The sequence below is a fragment of the Mobula hypostoma genome, chromosome 5 (assembly GCF_963921235.1).
Source record: "Mobula hypostoma chromosome 5, sMobHyp1.1, whole genome shotgun sequence".
Taxonomy (NCBI): domain Eukaryota; kingdom Metazoa; phylum Chordata; class Chondrichthyes; order Myliobatiformes; family Myliobatidae; genus Mobula; species Mobula hypostoma.
Genome location: NC_086101.1, coordinates 27,071,509 through 27,094,954, shown reverse-complemented (window position 1 = coordinate 27,094,954; position 23,446 = coordinate 27,071,509). Strand labels below are relative to the sequence as shown.

At 46.1% G+C, this 23,446-nt stretch overlaps 1 protein-coding gene across 1 annotated transcript; it reads left to right on the top strand.

Annotated features, from left to right (window-relative positions):
• Positions 1-946: 946 nt before the first annotated feature.
• Positions 947-23,019, top strand: LOC134347362 (E3 ubiquitin-protein ligase TRIM39-like). The gene is made up of 6 exons (XM_063049754.1): positions 947-1,363; positions 5,337-5,432; positions 8,167-8,397; positions 12,712-12,734; positions 17,121-17,236; positions 22,028-23,019. The coding sequence occupies exons 1-6, from the start codon at positions 947-949 to the stop codon at positions 22,537-22,539; spliced, it is 1,395 nt and encodes a 464-aa protein (XP_062905824.1). The 3' UTR covers positions 22,540-23,019.
• The last annotated feature ends 427 nt before the right edge of the window (positions 23,020-23,446 follow it).

Here is a 23,446-nt window from a genome sequence, read left to right as displayed (position 1 = left end):
CAGAGGGAAGAAGCGCCTTTGGTAGAGACGTACCTCTACCCCGCCACCCAACTTTGAGGTAAAACAAGAACAGAACTCAGAATAAAGTGTTACAATTACAAAGTAAATGCAATGCAGGTAGACAAAAAGTTACAACGGCCGTGAGGTCAAGGGTTCATTTTCAGCATACAGGAGTTAAAAGCCTTATACCAGTGGGATAGAAGTTGCCTTTCAGCCCGGTGGTGTGTGTTTTCAGCTTTTTCCTCATTGGAAAGGGAGGGGACAGAGAATATGGGTGGATCTTTGATCATGTTGGCTGCTTTACCGAGGCGGCGGAAATGCAGACAAGCCACACGTGGGGAGGCTGGTTTCCGTGATAGACTGAGACTCCCTGCTATTTTCTGCTGTCTTGGACAGATCAGTTGCCATACCAAACCCCGATGCATTCGGCTAGGATAATTTCTATGAGGTGGGAGTCAGTGGAGACATGCTCAATTCCGTTAGCATTCTAAGGAAATAGAGGCGTTGGTGCACCTTCTTGGTCATGGCGTCTATGTGGCTGACCAGGACGTGGAGGAAGTTCACATAAAATACTGAAATCTTGATGCATTTGCTCTTTTGAATGGACAGCGAGGAAGGGGTTATTGTCTGAGTAAAGCAGAACCTTAAGGTGCCAACTCAGCGACTTCAAGTGCTTGGGATTTCACTTCCGGCGGCGAAGCGCCCTCTGTTGGCCACGGATGGGGACTGTAGCGGGGCTCCAGGAGACGTCACACGAGACCTGCTGATGACAGCGCGAGTTCGTGCTCTGGTCATGACCAAGATATTGGACTGGGGACAACTTTTGTAAGCAAAGCCGAAGAGGAGAAGCTGACCGACGCGCCGTCTGGGATAGGCAAGTCAGGTTTGCCTGATAGTGGAAGCTCTTGTAACCCTAAGTTATCGATTGGGCACGGAAGGCGAAAGGATGGATGTGACTTCGGAGAAAGAACTGGAAAATATTATAAACGAAACGATCTGCTCAATCTGTCTCGAGTTTTACACGGAGCCGGTGATGATAGACTGTGGCCACAACTTCTGCAAACAATGCATCCTTGATTACTGGGAGAAACAGAAAGGCAATATCACCTGCCCCAAATGCCGGCAGCAGTTTACCCAGCCAAACACTAGGCTCAACCGCTTCGCGGCGAGCATGGTGGAGAGCGTCCGCAAGCTGACCGCGAAGCCCAGGGAGAGCGAAGACATCCGCTGCTCCCAGCACGACGAGAAGCTCAAGCTCTTCTGCGAGAGCGACAAATTGGCCGTCTGCGTGGTTTGCGCCGTTTCCCAAGAGCACAAGGACCACAAGATCAGCCCCCTGAAGGACGTGACCGAAGTCTACAGGGCAAGTATACGGGGCGCACTGTTTTCCCCATTAACATCGGTCGGAAGCTCCGGGTGGCTTTGGAAGTAGAGCGGTAGACCTTAGACACACTATTATCCAAATTCACCGAGATATTATAGCGGCCATTTAACACAGCGATCTGCGCGTCTTTCGGGAGATAACCGAAGCTCCTGGGGATAACCCGCACGGGTGTAACAGGGCGACGGTGCAGAACTCCACACTCAGGTAGCGCCGGTGGTCGGGATCGAACCTGCTCGCTGAAGCTTTGAGGCAGCGTCACTACCCACTGCGCCGCAGTGCTTTCCATTGCTCTGACAGCTCACAATTACATGCTCTGAAAATATTCGGATTTTAACTCGATTCCACACTCCGTGCCGCCCTTAATACTTTATCCTAAGCGCAGTCGCAATTGTGGTGTTGGAGAGGGCGCCGTCAGGAAACTGACATAGGCAGCATGACAGTTGCCAGGTAGTCGGTTCGAGACGTCGACCGAGGGACAGTGATCTGTCCTGGGGTACTTGGGGTAATTCCTCGGATCCGTCTCAGACTTAGCCCAAGAGATCCCTGGTTCAAAGGCACCCGCAGCCCTCCGTGAGAGTCCCAGGTCGGAGTCTACGAGGCGTCAGCGCCAGTTACGCGATTGTACTTCTATCTGTCTGGAGCTTTCAGCTCCTAATGCTGATATGCACGTACCCGGGCAGATGCAAGTCACTCTGTCTCCCCGCATACCCGCCTTCCCCTTCCATTGAAGAGCTCATGCTAATGTTTTGAAGACTACCATAGAATTATCCCTAGCCTAGAAACGCAGAAACAGGTAATCTGGGTGTTATCATTGGAGATATCTTTCCGTCCCACTCTGCACACCGGGATAGGAAAGAAACGGAAGATTCAGCACTAATACAAATGGGAATACAGCAGGTCGCCATGGGATGAAGGGCCTGTTTCTGTGCTGTATGACTCTACTCAGAATCGGAATCAGGTTTAGTATCGCTGGCATATGCGTGAAGTTCGTTGTATTTTTGTGGCGGCAGCAGTACATTGCAATACGTAACAATTTAAAAATCTATACACTATAATCCATACATTATAATAAGAGGTATGTATGAAAACTTAAATTAACTAACACTGGACAACAAAGACTTTGCTTCCTGAATACTTCTGGGTGTATCTTATGGACTTTGGACTGCTGATCATGTACATCACCATGAAGTTTCCCTAACACACACCGTTTTTTAACAATCGCCTATATTTTGTTACTTCACTTTATAATTCAATTCAATTCAATGAACATGTTGCCCATAATGTAAGTTGAGAAGTTTTCTTTCTTGCCCAGGCATGCTTAGGCAAGGCAGCACAGGTTTTAGAAAGGCTATTACGCACATAACTTTGTGTGCATTGTGTTTACATGTATATCGGACAGCCGTGCTAAAGAATCTCATTACATTAGAAAGCATTGGCTTCTCTGTAAGCACTTTGTTCCAGAGCAGAAAAGTGTGGCACGTAGGCCACTTGTAGAACCAGCAAAGGTATGTTTGCCTTCTCTCCATACGCGACGCGGATGCAAACATTAGAATGCTCTCCACGGTACATCTATTGAAATTTGCGAGTGTCTTTGGTGACATACCAAGTCTCCTGAAAGTCTCCATGCCTTCTTTGTAATTGCATCAATATGTTGGGCCCAAGATTGGTCTTCAGAGATGTTGGGCACCCAGGAAATTGAAACTTGACACTTCTCGCCCTTTCCACTGGTGATCCTTTGATGAGGACCGGTGTGTGTTTCCTTAACTTCCCCTTCCTGAAGTCCACAAACTATTCGTTGGTCTTTCTGCCGTTGAATGCAAGCTTGTTGTTGTGACATCACTCAACCAGCTGATCTATCCCACCCCGTACACCTCGCATCACCATCTCAAATTCTGCCAACAATAGTTGCGTCATCAGCAAATTTAGAGATGACGTCTGAACTGTGCCAAGTCACACAGCCATCGTGTAGAGAACATTGAGCAGTGGACTAAGCACTCATCCTTGATGTGCACCAGAGCTGATAGTCAGTGAGGTGGAGATGTTATTTCTGATCACACAGATTGTGGTCTTCCAGTGAGGAAGTCGAGGGAAAGTTGCAGAAGAAGGAACTTCTGGAACTTTTTGAACTTGTTGATTAGAACTGTGGGTATGATGGTTTTGAATGCTGAGCTGCAATCAATAAACACCAGCCTGACATAGGCATTATTATTGTTCATGTGATCTAAGGCCAAGTGGAGTGAGATTATATCTGCTGCAGATCTACCGATAGTGATGATAGACAAATTGCAGGTGTTTGCTTAGTCAGGAATTGATTCCAGCCATGACCAACTTCTCAATGCCCTTCATCACAGTAGATGTGGTGCCTCAGGTGCTCTTAGTGAGTGCTACTTGTAGCAAAATCTATGAGTCAGCAGGGCAGGAACAGAGCAGCCAGTGAACTTAGGCTCACTGGACAGAGAACTGATCTCCCCTCCTCCATCCCAGCCTCTTCCATCTCCTCCCTTTTCTGCAGCTCATCACCCCTACTGGGGCATAGGCGCACACCAGTACCCTATCCTGGGCCAGTCTTTCAAATTGATCCTGGGTGTAGCCCATCTTCTATGTCCTGGAGCTTCTGTTGGTGTGTCTGTAGCACTGGGTTATCATGGAATGGGGTTGCTAGTCCCATGCTCAACTCTCCTTTTGCAGTGGGGCTTGGGACTGCCCATGATGGATTTACCCCCATTCCCTGTGCAACAATATCAGTTGTAATGTTTGGTGTCACCTAACACAGAATAGAACATTACAGCATAGTGCAATCCCATTGGCCCACAATGTTGTGCCGACCTATTAGAATATCAGTCTAACACTGCCCTCGTACATAAGACCATAAGACACAGGAGCAGAATTAGGCCATTCAGCCCATTGAGTCTGCTCCTCTGTCCCATCATCCTGGATCCCACGCAACCTCATATACTTGCCTTCTCGCCTGATGCTTTGATGCCCTGACTGATCAGAGAGCGATCAACTTCTGCCTTAAATATACACACGGACTTGGCCTCTGTCACAGTCTGTGCTAGTGCATTCCACAGATTCACTACACACTGGCTAAAAAAATCCTCCTTACCTCTGTTCTAAAGGGTTACCCCTCAATTTTGTGGCTGTGCCCTCTAGTTCTGGATACCCCCACCATAGAAAACATCATGACCACATCCACCCTATCTAGTCCCTTCAACATACGGTAGGTTTCAACGAAAAATTCTACCAAATTCCAATAAGTACAGACTCAAAGCTGCCAAACTCCTCATATGTTAACCCCTTAATTCCTGGAATCATCCTTATGAACCTCCTCTGGATTCGACTCTCTCCAATGCCAACACATCTTTTCTGAGATATGGGGCCCAAAAGTGTTGACAATACTCCAAGTGTGGCCATGTTTTTGTGTTATTGTTGAGTGCCATCGGGTTGTCATTGACTCATGGTGACCCTGTGGATAGTGCGGTTGTCCATAGGCTTTTCATGGCAAGGTATGGAAGTACATTGCTAGGCCTTCCGTCTGAGCAGATGCTGCTGTTACCCAGGTTGGGATCTGGCTGGATTTGAACGCAGGACCATCCACCTTGAACTCCAGTGCTGATACTACTACACCGCCAGTCAGCCCTCCCTTCTACATAAACCCTCATTCTTCTATCATTCAGGTGACCATCTAAGAGTTTCTAAAATCTCCTGAATGTTTCCACCTCTACCACCAACCCTGGCAGAGCATTCAATGCATCCACCACACTCTTTTTAAAACAACTTACCTCTGATATCCCCCCATACTTTCCTCCAATCACTTTAAAATTATGCTCTCTTGTATTAGTCATTTCCACTCTGGGAAAAAGTTTTCTGGCCATCCACTTACCACCTTATTGTTCCATACCATTCCATAAAAAGGAAGACGTGACAATTAACCATCCTGCTATACTTTCAGGGAAAACTGCAGACTGCCTTGGAATTTCTGAATAAGCAAGTGGATGAAATATCCAACTGTCAAGTCAGTCAACAGACCAACATCGCGGAGCTGAAGGTGAGGTTCAAACTCTGCCATGGTCACACACAACTGGTCAGACACATCCTCGGTTATGAACACATCCTGACTGAGACAGGGAATTGGTGGGAAAGGGTTTTAACATGCAAGAAGAACAGCACTGAAAACAGGAACTCCCAGAAAGGATCGAATGAATTAGAGGGATGTTAGATAATCAGGCCCTCAGATCACATGAAGGAAGGCCACAGCCCATTTTACCCTGATTTAGACCATAAGACCATAAGACAAAGGAGCAGAAGTAGGCCATTCGGCCCATCGAGTCTGTTCCACCATTTTATCATGAGCTGATCCATTTTCTCCTATTTCGTCCCACTCCCCTGCCTTCTCACCATAACCTTTGATGCCCTGGCTACTCAGATACCTATCAATCTCTGCCTTAAATACACCCAATGACTTGGCCTCCACTGCTGCCCGTGGCAACAAATTCCATAGATTCACCACCCTCTGACTAAAAAAATTTCTTCGCATTTCTGTTCTGAAAGGGCGCCCTTCAATCCTTAAGTCATGCCCTCTCGTACTAGACTCCCCCATCATGGGAAACAACTTTGCCACATCCACTCTGTTCATGCCTTCTAACATTCGAAATATTTCTATGAGGTCTCCCCTCATTCTTCTAAACTCCAAGGAATACAGTCCAAGAGCGGACAAATGTTCCTCATATGTTAACCCTCTCATTCCCGGAATCATTGTAGTAAATCTTCTCTGTACCCTCTCCAACGTCAGCACATCCTTTCTTAAATAAGGAGACCAAAACTGCCCACAGTACTCCAAGTGAGGTCTCACCAACGCCTTATAGAGCCTCAACATCACATCCCTGCTCCTATACTCTATTCCTCTAGAAATGAATGCCAACATTGCATTCGCTTTCTTCACTACTGACTCAACCTGGAGGTTAACTTTAAGGGTATCCTGTACGAGGACTCCCAAGTCCCGTTGCATCTCAGAACTTTGAATTCTTTCCCCATTTAAATAATAGTCTGCCCGTTTATTTTTTCTGCCAAAGTGCATGACCATACACTTTCCAACATTGTACTTCATTTGCCACTTCTCTGCCCATTCTTCCAATCTATCCAAGTCTCTCTGCAGACTCTCCGTTTCCTCAGCACTACCGGCCCCTCCACCTATCTTTGTATCGTCAGTAAACTTAGCCACAAAGCCATCTATTCCATAATCTAAATCGTTGATGTACAATGTAAAAAGAAGCGGCCCCAACACTGATCCCTGCGGAACACCACTGGTAACCGGCAGCCAACCAAAATAGGATCCCTTTATTCCCACTCTCTGTTTCCTGCCAATCAGCCAACGCTCTATCCAAGTACATAACTTTCCCGTAATTCCATGGGCTCTTATCTTGTTAAGTAGCCTCATGTGTGGCATCTTGTCAAAGGCCTTCTGAAAATCCAAATATACAACATCCACTGCATCTCCCTTGTCTAGCCTACTGGTAATTTCCTCAAAAAGTTGTAATAGGTTTGTCAGGCAGGATTTTCCTTTAAGGAATCCATGCTGAGTTCTGCATATCTTTTCATATGCCTCCAGGTACTCTGTAACCTCAGCCTTGACAATCGACTCCAACAACTTCCCAACCGCAGGTGTCAAGCTAACAGGTCTATAATTTCCTTTTTGCTTCTTTGCCCCATTCATAAACAGTGGAGTGACATTTGCAATCTTCCAGTCCTCTGGAACCATGCCAGAATCTATCGACTTTTGAAAGATCATCGCTAATGCCTCCGCAATCTCCACAGCTACCTCCTTCAGAACACGAGGGTGCATTCCATCTGGTCCAGGAGATTTATCCACCTTTAGCCTATTCAGCTTCCTGTGTACTTTCTCTGTCGTAATTGTGACTGTGCACACTTCTCTTCCCTGCCTCCCTTGAGTGTTCAGTATACTGCTGTCTTCCTCAGTGAAGACTGATGCAAAATACTTGTTCAGTTCCTCTGCCATCTCCTCGCCTCCCATTACAATTTCTCCAGCATCATTTTCTATCGGTCCTATATCTGCTCTCACCTGTCTTTTACTCTTTATATACTTGAAAAAGCTTTTAGTATCCTCTTCGATATTATTTGCTAGCTTCCATTCATAGTTAATCTTTTCTCTCTTAATGACCTTCTTGGTTTCCTTTTGTAAGGTTTTAAAAACTTCCCAATCCTCTCTCTTCCCACTAATTTTTGCTTCCTTGTATGCCCTCTCTTTTGCTTTAACTTTGGCTTTGACTTCTCTTGTCAACCACGGTTACATCCTTTTTCCACTTGAAATTTCACTCAGCAGTGAGGTTATTTCTGGCCAGGGTCCAAATCTGGCAAAGGTCACCAATTTAACCAGGTCATTAGCCCCTTCAACTGAACAAACAACCACTGAGGAGCAGGGGGAGATGAGGAATATGTAGAGAAGGGGTCTTTAAGTGAGAGTCCTCTGGCAGTCCTCGTCTGTGTTCTATGTCTCTGTTTCCATCTGGAAGTCAGCACACCAAATAGTGGCTGGCACTTGGTAGGGAACATTGCAATTCTGATAAAATAGAACAAGTTGTACTGGTGAGATGGGGTAGAGGTGGGAGAAAGTATCTCAGTGGTCAAACATGGTCATCCAAAAGTTAGATAGGCATATCACCCAAAACCTCAATACAGGAGCTACAAGCATGGGGCGTACAGAGATTTGGTTGAAAGTGAAGGGAGGGTTGGAGCCACTGACAATTGCAGCTCTGTTTTCATAGAAACAAGCCGACGACATGCGGAAGAACATTGAGTCGGAATTTGCCAAGCTCAGGCAGTTTCTGCGTGAGGAGGAGAAGCTGGTGATGGGGAAGATTAAGCAGAGGGAAGATGGTGTCTTGCAGCAGCTGGAGGAGAACCTGAAGGCAGTGTCGGTGGAAAACGCGCTGATGAACCAGCGAATTTCGGAAATTCAGAGGAGGATGACCCTTCAGGAAGCAGAACTGCTGAAGGTAGGGAGCAATCTTGCCTTTCCAAGTACAGTTGCAATCACAGGATGCTTGACCAGGCAGTGACCCAGGTATCACTGGCTTCACTGCCATCCCATCACTGGTATTCACTGGAAAATAAGGTGACTACAGGGGTCTAAGTGTAACAACTATCACACCATGTTGCTGGTTGGACTGAAGGTGCTCCCAATGTAGAGTGGGACTTCTGAGACAGGAACACCAAATGCAACTGACTTGAATCAGGGTTACGAACAGACAAGATCCAGGTAGCTTCAATGGGAAATAGCTGCCTTGTACGAATGAGGTTCCATATTCAATCCTTGGCATCTTTCCACCTTCTGATGCACAGTGGCACAGCGGGTAAAACCATTGCCTCATAGCCCCAGAGACCCTGATTCAATCCCAACCTCTGGCGCTGTCTGTATGTGGAGTTTGCATGTTCATACATGTGACTACGTGGGTTTCCCACTGGTGCTCTTGTATCCTCCAAAATTCCAAAGACAACGTATATCAGTGGGTTAATTGGCCAATGTAAATTTCTCCGATGTGTGGCTGAGGGGTAGCATCCATGATGGGTGGGGGCGCGTGGAGGAGTCGATATGAACATTGGGGAGATTAAAATGGGTTATGTAGGGTAAATGGCTGCTTGATGGTTGGCATGGACACAATGGGCTGAAGGGTCTGTTTCACAATGTATCTCTTTTTATGGCCCTGTTGTAATTGGAGGGCAAAGCACATCTGATTCATATAAAGGCCAGGTAGATGGAATTACAGTGTGTGAGAGAGTGAGCAGAGACTAAGCGCGTTGTGGTGGAGAAGGGGCCATAGGCCGGGGTGTTATGTTGCTATTCACATACACCCGGAGAAGGGGAAGGAATGTGGCTGAGCTGAACATCACAGACCGAGGGTCACCCATGAATTACTGGGACCAAATTCCATGGTTTTCCCTGGGTGTTCCTGCTTCCTCCTATTGCTCAAACCTGGTAGGTTCATCGGTAAATAACCTCCTGGAGATGGGAGGGGAGGAGAATCAGGGAGGAACGGGGTTGGGGGGTGAAAGAGAACAGATTACAGGAAAACATGCAGCATTGGGACTGAAGAAGCTGATCTAAACGCCAGCGTGCACTGAATGGGTCAAATGGCCTCATTTTGTTTACATTGTCTCAGGAAGGAGCTGAAAAATAAGTTAGATGAGTTTATGTATGGTTCAGGTAAGACCTGGTATAATCTTTGAAGGTAATTCTGCACATGGTCGAAGGTAGTATGCTAAAAGATTTACTTGAATGATCTACACTGAGTATGATAACATAAAGAGTAACATGCAGTAATGTTTAGATATTGTCAGGTAACACCCACGGAGAATAGGTTTACACTAACATATTAAATCTAAGACATTAAACATAGTCTTTGGGTATAATAGAGAATAATATTTACTTATAACATGCTCTTATAAGATCGAAGATAATAGGACTTGAGTTTGGGCTGGAATGACATAATTACTGCAGGGTCTTCAGTGATAGGTTTTAGTATTTAAATAACAAGCAGGACAGACAAAAGAGAATCGGTGTACACTGTGTACTTGGAGTTTCTGAAAGCCTTTGACAAGGTGCCACACATGAGGCTGTTTAACAAGGTAAGGGCCAATGGTATTACAGGAAACAGTGTTGGCAGGAGGCAAAGAGTGGGAATAAAGGGAGCCTTTTCCGAATGGCTGCCAGTGACTAGTGGTGTTCCACAGGGGTTTGGTTTGGGACCGATTCTTTTTCTGTTGTATGTCAATGATGGAATTGATGGCTTTGTGGCCAAGCTTGCGGGATGATATGAAGACAGGTGGAGATGCGAAGTGTTGAGAAAGCAGGGATGCTGCAGAATGACTTAGACAGTTTAGGAGACCGGGCAAAGAAGTGGTAGATGGAAAACAGTGTTGGGAAGTACATGGTATTGCACTTTGATAGAAGGAACAAAAGCACAGAAAATTCAATAATCCAAGGTACAAAGGGACTTGGGAGCCATTGTGCAAGATTCCCTTAAGGTTAACTTGCAGGTTGCATTGGTGGTGAGGAAGGCAAATACAATGTTAGCATTCATTCTGAGAGTTTTGGAATATAAAAGCAAGGATGCAATGCTGAGCATTTATAAGGCATTGATGAGGCCTCACGTGGACTACTGTGGCAGATTTAGTCCCTTTATCTAAGAAAAGTTGTGCTGACATTGAAGAGGGTTCAGAGGAAGTTCACGAGAATGATTCCTGGAATGAAATTGTTATCATATGAGCAACATTTGATAGCTCTGGGCCTGTACTCACTGGAATTTATAAGAAATGAGGGAGGATGTCCTTGAAACCTGTTGAATGTTGAACAGCCTTGATAGAGTGGATGAGGAGAGGAATTTCTGATAGTGGGGGAGTCTAGGACCAGAGTGCACTGCCTCAGAATAGAGGGACATCCATTTGGAATGGAGATGGGGAGGACTTCCTTTCATCAGAGGGTGATGAATCTGTGGAATTCATTGTCAGAGGTGGCTGTGGAGGCCAGGCCTTTGGTGCATTAAAGGTGGAGGTTGATTGGTTCTTGATTTGTGAGGATGTGAAAGGTTATGGGGAAAAGGCAGGACAGTGAGGTTGAGGGGGAAAATTCATCAGCGGAGCAGATTTGATGACTGAATAGCCAAATCTGCTCCTATCTCCTATGGTCTTACAGTGTAATAATCTGGTTGAAATGAGGCACAGATGTTACCGATGTGAGGTGTGTAGTCACTAATAATGTTGACTGGGATAGGAGAACTTGTGGAGCTGACCTTTATTTATTGCAATGCCTATTTAAGTGTCAGTGGATGTATCAGTGTAGGTTCACGGCAGTGTAGCAAGTAGCACAATGTTGTTACAGCTGGGGGTGTTCCGGAGTTTGGAGTTCAATTCCATTGCTGTCTGTAAGGAGTTTGCTAGTTCTCCCTGTGAACGTGTGGGTTTCCTCTGGGTGTTCCTGAGACATAGAGGTTAGTAGGTTAACTTGTCACTGTAAATTGTCCTGTGAGTAGGCTAGGATTAGATAGGTGGTTTCAAGTTCAAAATTCATAGTAAATTTATTATCTAAGTGTGTATACTGTTGCACAACCTTGAGATTCATCATCATACAGGCAGCAAGATAACAAAAAACCCATACGCTGTCAAACACCCAATGTGTGAAAAGAAGAACAAATTGTGCAAACAACATAAAGTAAACAAATAACCCAAAAGCAGGCAACAGCCACAGAGTTAGTTTAGCAGAAAGATGAGTAAACCTTGTGGACTAGTGAGCTAAACACGGGCTGTCCCTTGCCTCTGGCCCCAATCTGGCCCAGCACTTAAATCAACCAAACATCGGTTTGTTTTCCGCTTTCAGGCCCAGGCCCCGCCGCTTTGATCCGTTCCCAAGTCCGCTGCAGCAACGGATGCTGTGGCCGTACTCTCGAGGCTCCAGTTCATCCAATCCTCCAGAACACCACACAAATGCCAGGTCGTACAGACAGCTCAAGAGCACAGCTCCCAAAGGGAAATTACAGGCTGTTGTTTGTAATCATTGTAGTTCATTGATTGTAATGTGATTGATGGAGTAGTTAGGTTGGAGGAACAACACCTTATATTCCGTCTGGGTAGCCTCCAACCTGATGGCATGAACATTGACTTCTCTAACTTCTGCTAATGCCCCACCTCCCCCTCGGACCCCATCCGTTACTTATTTATATACACACACATTCTTTTTCTCTCTCCTTTTTCTCCCTCTGTCCCTCTGACTATACCCCTTGCCCATCCTCTGGGGATCCCCCCCCCTTCTCCCTTGGCCTCCTGTCCAATGATCCTCTCATATCTCTTTTGCCAATCACCTGTCCAGCTCTTGGTTCCATCCCTCCCCCTCCTGTCTTCTCCTATCATTTTGGATCTCCCCCTCCCCCTCCCACTTTCAAATCTCTTACTAGCTCTTCCTTCAGTTAGTCCTGACGAAGGGTCTCGGCCCGAAACGTCGACTGTACCTCTTCCTAGAGATGCTGCCTGGCCTGCTGCGTTCACCAGCAACTTTGATGTGTGCTGCTGGAGTAGTTCGTAGTTTTGTTTGTTGCCACTGAAGCGTCACTGTGTCTCACCAGTGGCCTCCCTCCCAGGTTTGGGCAGTGTGGCTCTTTGAGCTGGAATGACCTGTTCCGAGGTGAATCTCTTAATAAAAAAATAAAGTAAATAAATTCAACCCACTGAGCTGCTATTGACACTATTGAGATGATTATGTATGATTCTTGAAATGATTGTTAGCTTCTACTCTAATCTTCTTTATTCTCTACATCTAGGACATAAAATTGATACTTGAAAGGTATGTAATCTATTCCCTATTCGTTCTCTTTACAAACCAGTTCAAAGCAAATCACGATTGTTGATTAAGTATTATTTAATCATTGCTTGTGACGTAAACCAAGCCAAACTTCTGGCAGTTCACCGACAGGAACAACAAATTAGTTTCAATAGTTCAGTAGTTCCATTTAATATCAGAGAAATGTATGCTATATGCATCCTGAAATTCTTGTTCTTCACAGACGTCCACGAAAACAGAAGAGCACCCCAAAGAGTGAATGGTTGTAAAAACTTTAGAACTCCAGTTCCCCCCACTCACCCTCACAAACAAGCAGCAACAAAGCAATGACCCTCTCCACCCCCCACCCACCTTTGCAATAAAAAGCATCAGCACCCTCCACCCACCAAGCAAGCAATAGCAAATATAAGCCTCAGACTCGCTCAGCTCGTCTCAACCGGATCCGGACAAACCAGCACCAACGTCTTAAGGACTTCAGACACTTCCACATCGACCTCCAAAAACTCCAATCTCACTGACAAATAACCATCGTACGGGTAATAACCAGCACTGATAGCCCAAATCTCCAGTGCATTGAATGGGGTCAAGGGAAATGCTTCCAATATTTGTTGTAGAACAAACATAGAAACATAGAAAATAGGTGCAGGAGTAGGCCATTCGGCCCTTCGAGCCTGCACCACCATTCAGTATGATCATGGCTGATCATCCAACTCAGAACCCTGCACCAGCCTTCTCTCCATACCCCCTGATCCCTTTAGCCACAAGGGCCATATCTAACTCCCTCTTAAATATAGCCAATGAACTGGCCTCAACTGTTTCCTGTGGCAGAGAATTCCACAGATTCACCACTCTCTGTGTGAAGAAGTTTTTCCTAATCTCAGTCCTAAAAGGCTTCCCCTTTATCCTCAAACTGTGACCCCTCGTTCTGGACTTCCCCAACATCGGGAACAATCTTCCTGCATCTAGCCTGTCCAATCCCTTTAGGATTTTATACGTTTCAATCAGATCCCCCCTCAATCTTCTAAATTCCAACGAGTATAAGCCTAGTTCATCCAACGGTACAGTAACATGAACTGTGACCCGATGTCGAGTAGGGCTTTACCATAGATTCCCTCTATCCGTGGTTATAACCCAAACATAGCAGCTACAGAAACCCATTACCTCGTAGTTAGCATTACAGAGAAACCATTTTATTATAACACTTACCGAGAAACCATTTCATCAGCCTTAGCAGTTAGTATGCAGAGAACTCCCTTACACAAAGAAAGACCATGATCTGCAGTACAACAAAAAATAATTGTTCACCCAATAATTCGACATGCCACAAACTTTCTCTCTCTCTTCCCCCAATAATGGGACAGAGTAATGTCCCCTTTCATAGTGAGAAGGAAAACAGATTTGAATTTGAATTGAACTGAATTGACTTTTTTACTTACATTCTTCATATGCATGAGGAGTAAAAATCTTTACGTTATGTCTCCATTTAAAAAATAATTCACTGATTTGCAACCATAAAGTCTGTACCATCACTTTTTTCCAAGTTCTCTGACTTGAGAATTGGCAACAAACTTTCCCCCACCAACGGAAGAGAGAGAGAGAGGGAGCGAGGGTGTGATTCAATGAGTACAGAGCCTTTGACAGCTGATCCACTTTTCCTGATGTTCTGTTTTCTCCTGCGATAGTTCAATTGGCGGAACTGGCATAGAATTGCATTTGAATTTGAATTTGAATTTTATTTAAATCTTTCATCCATCCCACAATGTGAGGGAGTAAAAATCTTTGTGTTATGACTGTTGCAATGTACAGACATGTGAATTTAAAAGTCTAATGGCTCGTAGAAAGAAGCTGTCCCATAGCCTGTTGGTCCTGACTTTTATGCTGCGGTACTGTTTGCTAGATGGAAGCAACTGAAACAGTTTATGGTTGTGGTGACTGGTGTCCCCAGTGATCTTCCAGGCCTTCCTTACACACCTGCTGTTGTAAATGTCCTCAGCGGAGGGAAGTTCATGTCCACAGAAGCGCTGGGCTGTCTGTACCACTCTCTGCAGTGCCCAGCGATCAAAGTTGGTGCGGTTCCCGTACCAGGCGGTGATGTGCGTTCATCCATCGTTGACGTCGATGAGGACCTCGACACCATTATGATGGTGTCAAGACTAGCGCGTGATTTGGATTTAAGTGAGGGAGAGCTGCGCAACGTCAGTTTCACTCTCTCTTCCCAATTCCCATCTGGATCCAGTGGCAAGACAGAGTCGAGACGGCTGGAGATGGGACTAGGACGTCTTCAGTGTCATGTCGTACTCTACATGTTCCACCACACTTGCAGAGACCTCCTTCTTGACCATTGGACCTTCCATTGGTCTCGTCCACTCAATCTGCCGGAATTTGTCTTCACATGTTGGGATAGACAGCTCCCTATCTCACCAAGGGTTTGAGACCCATCGGCTACCCTCACCTGGTTTAGCCGGCTTGTCGAAGCCGTTGCCCGGGGTGTGGCCGCTGTTGCATGCAAACAGCTACGGGGAGCCACAGGTGAGAGCTGAGTACCAGGTGGGGATCAAAGGTGGAGTAACCACCTTGAAAAGGACACGATATGTTCCTCCACCGGAGGTGCTATCCCTCCCTGACACCCCATACACCCCACCAGGCGGTGATAGAGCCAGTCAGGATGATCACAATGGTGCCTCTGTAGAAGGTCTTGAATATTTGGGGGCTCATGCAAACTTCTTCGGTCACCTGAGGTGGAAGAGATGCTGTCGTGCTTTTTTGCCACACAGCTGGTGTGTACAGTCTAGGGAAGATCTTTGGTGATGTGCATACCTTGGAACTTGAAACTGCTCGCCCTCTCAACTACAGTCCCATTGATGTCGATCGCGGCAAGCCTGTCTCCTGTAGTCCACAATCAGCGCTTCTGTATTTTGGACATTGAGGAAGAGGCTGTTATCTTGGTTAACACCCTGACACCACTGTGCCCGGGTGTTAACCTCTCTTCTGTAGGCTGTCTCGTCAATGCTAGAAATAAGGCCGATCAATGTGTCATCTGTGAACTTGATCAGCAGACTGTTGCTGTGCGTAGCAGCACAGTCATAGATGTAAAGGGAGTGGAGGGAGGGACTCAGGACACAACCCTTGGGGAGCACCTGTGTTAAGGGTCAGAGGGGCAGAGATAAGTGAGCCCATCCTGACCACCTTTTGGCACCAATAGGAAGTCTAGGATCCGGCTCCACAAGGCAGGGTGCAGGCTGAGGTCTCTGAGCTTCCTGTCAAGTCTGGAGGGAATTCCAGTGTTGAATGTTGAACTGTACTCCAGGAACAACATCACTCTTCTCCAGGTGAGTTTGAACAGTGTGTAGTGCTGTCACTATTGCGTCATTGATAGACTGGTTCCATCAGTAGACAACTTGTCGGGAGTCCATTGTGGGTGGTAGCATGCTGCAGATGTAGTCTTTAACCAGCCTCCCAAAGCATTGGCTTATAATTGAGGTGAGTGTGACAGGATGGTAATCATTCAGGCATTTTACCTTGGTATCCTTAGCCCGTCCTCAAGGCCACAAAGCCCCGGAACCCCGAAGGTGTGCTCATCTTCTAGTCCGCGTCCTTGGGATTTCAAAAAATGGCTGGTTGTGAGACCGCAGGAGCGGGTCCCACCACCACAAAGAACCAATGTCTGAGTTTAACCCCAGATCAGGGTCTTCAGCAGAATCCCATCCACCTTGAAAAGGAAAAGGAGAGACATCAAAGGTAGAAATTAAGCTGTTTACAGAAGGAGTCACTGTCGAGTGCTATCGTAGCTCTGCTCCTCAAAATTTTGACCAGAATTTGCATTCAGACCATCTTTGTACATTATTGTCATGGAGTCAGTCAGCAACTTTTGGAGTGAGTTGAACAAGGAACCTGGGGCCAGATTTATCCTTCTTCTCCAGATACTGTGTCGGGATGTGAATTTCCTCTCTCTACTATTTCCTTTCTGTTCATACGCTAATCAGGATAGGTACATTTCATTTATTTTTCGTGGCAAGACAACTCAGAATTAATCCTAAACCAACCCTTTGCAGCATGAGTGTAACTTTATCAGTTGGTGTCTCATTTCGTTAACGTTACAAACTTTGTGTAATTATTGATCTGTACAAACATTATGCAAGACAGTCTTTTCGCTGTATTGTAATGAGGTGACAATACTAAACCAAAGCCAATACCATATGTAAAATATTTCTCACTAAATCTGACACCACTGGATTACGTGTTTGTTTTACCAATTGAATCTCCTCAACCTACGGTGAACTGATCTCCTAAAGTGCAAATGGGACAGTACACTCAGTAGATTGAGATTCTTGATGTGTATTCTGTAAAGACCATGGACTGTGAAGCTGAGTAACATTGATTTTCGCGCAGTGCAGAGATGCCATACACCAGACCCACGGAAGTACGCATTGACCTCAGTCAACGTGAGCCCATCGGACCTTTACAGTACACAGTGTGGAGGCGAATGCTGAAAGTTATCAATCCAGGTAAGGGCAAGTGCAAAGAAAAGAAAAGTTCTTGGACTTCTTATTGCGTTCAGTTCCGGTCGCCCCATTATAGGAAGGACGTGGTGGCTTTAGAGAGGGTGCGAAGGAGAATTACCAGAATGATGACTGGATTAGAAAGAGACATGGATCAAGTGGACAGCCGGGGATTTGTTCTCAGGGTGTAGGTTCACAAGGGGAGCGTGATTTTAAGGTGTTGGACAGAAGGTATAGGGGGGATGTCAGAGGCAGATTCTTTTACCCAGAGGTACATACACATGCTGTCCTGGGTGGTGGTAGAGGCAGATACATTAGAGATATTTAAGATTCTCATAGATAGGCATACTTGTGAAAGAAAAATGGAGGGCTCTGTGGGTGGGAATGGTTGGATTGATCTTGCAGCAGGGTCAGCAAGCATAAGGGGTCAAAGGTCAAGTACTGTTCTGTGTTCCCTGTTTATTGTTTGCTGATAAAGTGGATTTAAGAGAAGTGATTAACACACAAGCAACAACAATAACATAATGTAGATTTGAATGACTCTCGGAGAGGCTGGACTGGAGATTCGTTAGATCAGGGCCAGGAATGAGCGGTCGAGGAAGATGGTGTTGTCATTGCTGCTCTGCTGATGTTGAAAGGGATGTTTAGGAATGTATGCCAGAACCTGGGAGCCCTAAACAGGCCCAATAAGGCCGAACTGCACAAAACTTTGGTTAGACCACAACAGGAGCATTGTGCCCAGTTATGGCTGCCACATTCCAAAAGGATCTGAAGCCCTTCAAGAGTGTGCAGGAGAGAGTTACAGAGATGGAGTTCTAGGGATGTGGAGTTTCAGCCACAGGGTTCAACTGTGGACAGTATCGTTGGAACGAAGATGGGAGAGGGCTCATCAAGAATCAATCCCAGTTTAGATAGGGTGGAAGTTAGGAAATTGTTCCCAATAGTGACTGAGGGACACAAAGGTTTAAGATTTTGGACTGAAAATACTACATACTCTGAAAAGATATGTTTTCCCTTGGAGAGTAGTCATTGTTTGTAGGAGGAGGCTAATTTGGTATGTATCAGACAGAATAATCTGCAGGGCTATAGAAAAATAACAAGGAAATATGAACATTGGGGTAGTATGGAAATAAAGGACTGAATGGCCTCCTCTTACAGCTAAACCATTCTACCAGAGCAGAGGAGAATAAAGTGAAACATTCAAAACAGTAACTAAAAGCCCAAGAGATTCTGCAGATGCTGGAAATCCAGAGCAACATGCACAACATACCGGAGGGACTCAACGCGTCAGGTAGCATCTGTGAAAAAAAGTACAGCCGACGTTTCAGCCAGAGACCCTTCCTCAAGTCTGATGCAGGGCTGTGGCATGAAATGTTGACTCTTTATTCATTTCTGTAGATTCTGCCTGACCTGCTGAGGTAAATAAAAAATCTTTTTTTTTATTAAGTGCAATCGTGAACAATAGCCAGATCAGAAATGCTGATCAGTCAACTAGTTCCCAAAGAGAACTCTGATAGGCCAAGCAGATGGTTCACTGCTGCTCAGCGATAGAACACAAAACAGGCACAAGGGTCGCTAGCCCCTGTACCCCAGAAACACACCTGAGCGGTGCGGCGCAGGTGTGTGCTATGCATGACCTGATCTGGAAGCATCATGTTGACTCATAACAGATCGTGTTCACGCTGGAACAGCTTAGTCAAGGATGGGGTGATCAGCACAGATGGACAAATTATACCTCCACTACCCCTTAATGATGGAATCTGTGTTCAGTAGCAAGGAGTCTTCCACCAGCGCTAAGATATTTGGTCGGACAGAAAGGGAGAGGGTAAGACAGGAGCTGTGGAGGTGAGGAGGAAGAAAACTCACTTATAACCTGAAAAGAGAATTGTATAAATCCCTTAAATGGGCAAAATTCATAACCAGAAAATGTTAGAATCAATGATTTAGATATTAAATAGGACCAGCATCTGCTGAATGGACCATTCTGTGTAGGGCCCAGTCCCCCAGGAATAAAGATTAAAATTAATGGGCCAAAATTCCACTAGTTGAGATCAGCTGCCTGTTATAAACTATTCACTCCCTTGACCATGGAGGAACTACTGTAAATGAGCTGACTAAGTAGTATCGGTGTAGGTCCAACAGCTTGGAAAAGTAGCATTAATATAAGAGGGATGGATTGAGACTACAGGGGAGGTTAGTAACGTCTCCAGAATAAATAAAGTGAGACAAGGAGTTTTGAAATTTAATGCCAAGTAAGATGGAAACAAAGCTGAAAAGGGTGCTGAATGCGAGACCAAAGGAGTTAAACGTGAATGCACACGGTATATGTAATAATGTAGATTATTTTGTAGTGCAGTAAAAAAATCAACAGGTATAATGCTGTGGGCATCACTAAGGCATGGTTGAAAGAGATTACATCTGGGAGGTTAACATCTGAGGATACACATCACATTGAAAGGACAGGCAGGTAAGCAGAAGGTGTGGGGTGTCACTGTAAAAAAATGAAATCATATCCTTAGGAAGAGGTGAGATAGGATCACAAGATGTAGAGTCATGGAGAAACTGCAAGGGTAAAAAGACCCTGATGGGAGTTATTTATATGGCTCTGAACAGTAGCCAGCATGTGGGGCACAAATGACAATTACAAAAATCATGTTACAATAATCATGAGGGATTTCAATATGCAGGTAGATTGGGAAAATCAGCTTTGTGCGGGTTCTCAAGAGAGGGAATTTGTAGAATGCCTACAAAATTTGAGCAGTGTGTCACCAAACCCACTCCTGCTGCTGCTCACTCTTCCCTCACTGCAGTCCCTTCCATCCTGCCCCAAGCACGTTTTCTGTTCACTTCTCGCTCACTGACCATCCTGGTTATGAGCAGCTCGCAGGAACTGATCCCTGTTGTAACACAGAGACTGTCTAGACAACTGCACTCCTTTTGAAAGTCCCACCATGTGCACTCCAGCCAGGGTCCTGCCTATTACATTACCACACCCGTGTCAAAGCCCCTGTCCATTGTATACTCAGCCATCCCCCGCCATGCACCCCATCCCCCGCCACTCTGCAACCCACCCAAATATCCCATTCATTATGCTCCTAGCTTGAAATCCCATGCTGTTACTACCCCAGTCCATCACAATTTGTGAGCTCAATTTTCCAACACCGGTAACACTGAACAATATGTTATCCACAGGACCATGAGATGTTGAAGCAGAATTAGTTCATTCAGCCCACAATGAGTCTGTTCCGCCGTGCAATCTCAGTTTATTTCTTTCAATCCCATACTGAGACATTCACGCTGAAATCTCTAATACACCCCCAACCCCTTACCAACAAAGAATCTATCAATCAATGACTTGGTGTTCACAAACTTTTGAGGGAACAGATTTCACAGATCCATCATCCTCTGGCTGAAGAAATTCCTTCGCATCTCATTTCTAAAGGGATGTGATTCCAAGGCTGTGACTTTGGATCCTAGAACTTCCTACTAATGGAAACTTCCTCTCCCCATCCATTCTACCCAGGCTTTTCAGTGTTCAATGAGAATACCTCCCCCATCCTTCTGAACTCCACAGAGGACAGCCCAGAGACATCAAATGCTCCATATCTGCTAAGTCTTTCATTCCCTCTCCAAAACCAACTCATCCTTCCTTAGGTATAGGGTCTAAAATTGCTCAAAGTACTCCATGTGTGATCTGATCAGTGCCTTATAAACACCAGCAGTACATCCTGGCTTTTATACTCTAGTTCTCTTGAAATAAATGTTCATCCCACAGAAGAAGAAGCATTCTGAAGGGAGGATGGGGCGAACATGCCTGACAAGAAATGTTACAAAATGTCAAAAGCAAAAGGGAGCGCATACAATCGAGCAAAAATTAGTGGGAAGTTAGAAGGTTGGAAAGCTTTGAAAATCCAACAGAAAACAACTAAACTAGCGAAAAGGAGAGAAAAGGTGCAAATTCACTTATACCTCTCTTTCTGAATTCCCTCCCCATTCACAAAATAGTCTACACTTTCATTCTTCCTAGCAAAAGTGCATAACCCACACTTCCCTATATTGTAATCCAGGCAGCCCCTGCTTGTTTGTGTGTCACCTCCAGGGCACATAGCTGCCTCCTTGGACATGTTCTCTTATGGGATAAGTTGTCCTCTTCAATCCTCAGATGCTGAGCAGATCCAAACCAGTTGGAAGTATGCAGGGGCCACTGACAATACCTGCAATTCCCAAGTGTGGTATGCATTTCCATAATTCCCAAGAGTTCAGTCTAGGAGGAATGTCCAGAGCTAAGATGTTGTGTGCCCAGTCTCCTTCCCACTCTCCCTTTGCCCAGTCCTCTGCCCTCTTTCCCTTGTCCAATCCCCTGCCCTCCCTCCTTTGTCCAATCCTTTGCCCTCCCTCCTTTGTCCAATCCCCTGCCCTCCATCCTTTGTCCAATCCCCTTCCCTCCATCCTTTGTCCAATCTCCTGCCATCTCTCCTTTGTCCAATCCCCTGCCCTCCATCCTTTGTCCAATCCCCTTCCCTCCATCCTTTGTCCAATCTCCTGCCATCCCTCCTTTGTCCAATCCCCTGCCCTCCATCCTTTGTTCAATCTCCTGCCCTCCCTTCTTTACCCAATCCCTGCCCAATACCCGTCCTTCACATTCTTGCCCAAACCCTCCCACCCTTTCAGTTTCTGCAGTCCCCCTCCCTCCCTCCTTTGCCAGCGCAGGGCAGGGCAGAGCAATACCTGGAGATGAGGGCAGACTCATCACACGTGCCACTTCCCCCTCCCTGCACTAACCTCCCTCTGCTTCAGTTCCAGCCTCGCTGACCCTGGACCCGCAGACGGCGCACCCCCGCCTCATCCTGTCCGATGATGACACCCAGGTGAGGCGTGGTGAATGGAGGAAGGTGCCTGACCTCCCCGAGCGCTTCAACTTTCTGCTCAGCGTATTGGCGTCGCAGGGATTCACCTCAGGCCGCCACTACTGGGAGATAGATGTGAGCAGCAACACGGCTTGGGACGTGGGCGCTGCCAAGTCCTCGGTGACCAGGAAGGCCATTCCGCAGAATGGCATCTGGGCAGTGGGACTGTGGGACAAGGAGTACAGTGCCTTCACCAGTCCCCGCACCTCACTGTCGCTGGCCGAGGGCCCGAAGCGGCTGGGCATTTACCTGGATTACGAGGAGGGCCAGATCTCCTTCTACAACGCCATCACCATGGATCACATCTACACCTTCTCTGACAAGTTTACCGAGGCCATCCACCCCTACTTCAGCACAGAGTGCAAAATCAGCCCACTGAAGCTGGTCACAGTCCAGATCTAGAATGAGAGCCAATTCAGACTGATACTCCCCAAAGGGGACACTTTCACATGGGGAGATAGTGGAGGGTGGTGCAGTGGGCAAATGCACCAGATCTACGCGCGAAAGGGGAAAGTGTGCCTTCTGGTATTTTCAGCTGATGGAACCGTACACCCCACCAATGCTTCCTACTCTTTCTCAGAGCGTCCCTTGTGCTGGGACTGAACCTGCATCCAGGATGAGTTAGCGTTGTATCAGTCATTAAGAATCCAAACACGGACGGCCCAACATTACGACGGTTGCTGCACCCCTGGAAAATAACCTGCATTGTGATCTTCTGCAGCGTGAAGGCTCACATCTGAGCAGGCAACAGGAACCAAAAAACAAACATAAACACAAGAGATTCTGCAGATGCTGGAAATCCTTCAATAATTCCAAAAGACTGAAGTAGGGTAAATACTGAAAGACTTTTATTCACAGTAAGACGTGACCTCCATGCTGAGTGTCTGCCCATGGTCTGAGGGGGAGGAGCAGGGCGCAATCGCCTTTATTCAGGGGTCTGTGGGAGGAGCCACAGGGGCAGTCAGCAGAGGCGCGTGTCCAGACAGTTAACCCAGTTACAATATATATATATATGATTTACCACAAATACACACATAGCAAGCTGGAGGAACTCCTCAGATCAGGCAGCCTCGATGCAAATGAACATACAGTCGATATTTCAGGCCAAGACCCTTCATCAATCCTGATGAAGGGTCTCAACCTAAAACGTTGACTCTTTATTCCTTTCCATAGATGCTGCCAGACCTGTTGAGTTCCTCCAAATGAGAAACAAAATTGGGGTTATTCTCCACCTTCTTTTTCCACGTAAGTTCAATATGGCTGAATTCTATTCTGTATTTCACAGTTCTGGGAAGTTGTGAGTTTTGTA

Bases quoted from the DNA above. Each gene is read 5' to 3' on its own strand.
- LOC134347362 (XM_063049754.1), top strand. From the start codon at position 947: ATGGATGTGACTTCGGAGAAAGAACTGGAAAATATTATAAACGAAACG. The intron at 5,433-8,166 runs GTGAGGTTCAAA...CTGTTTTCATAG, and splicing joins CCAACATCGCGGAGCTGAAG to AAACAAGCCGACGACATGCG. The intron at 17,237-22,027 runs GTAAGGGCAAGT...CCTCTGCTTCAG, and splicing joins GCTGAAAGTTATCAATCCAG to TTCCAGCCTCGCTGACCCTG.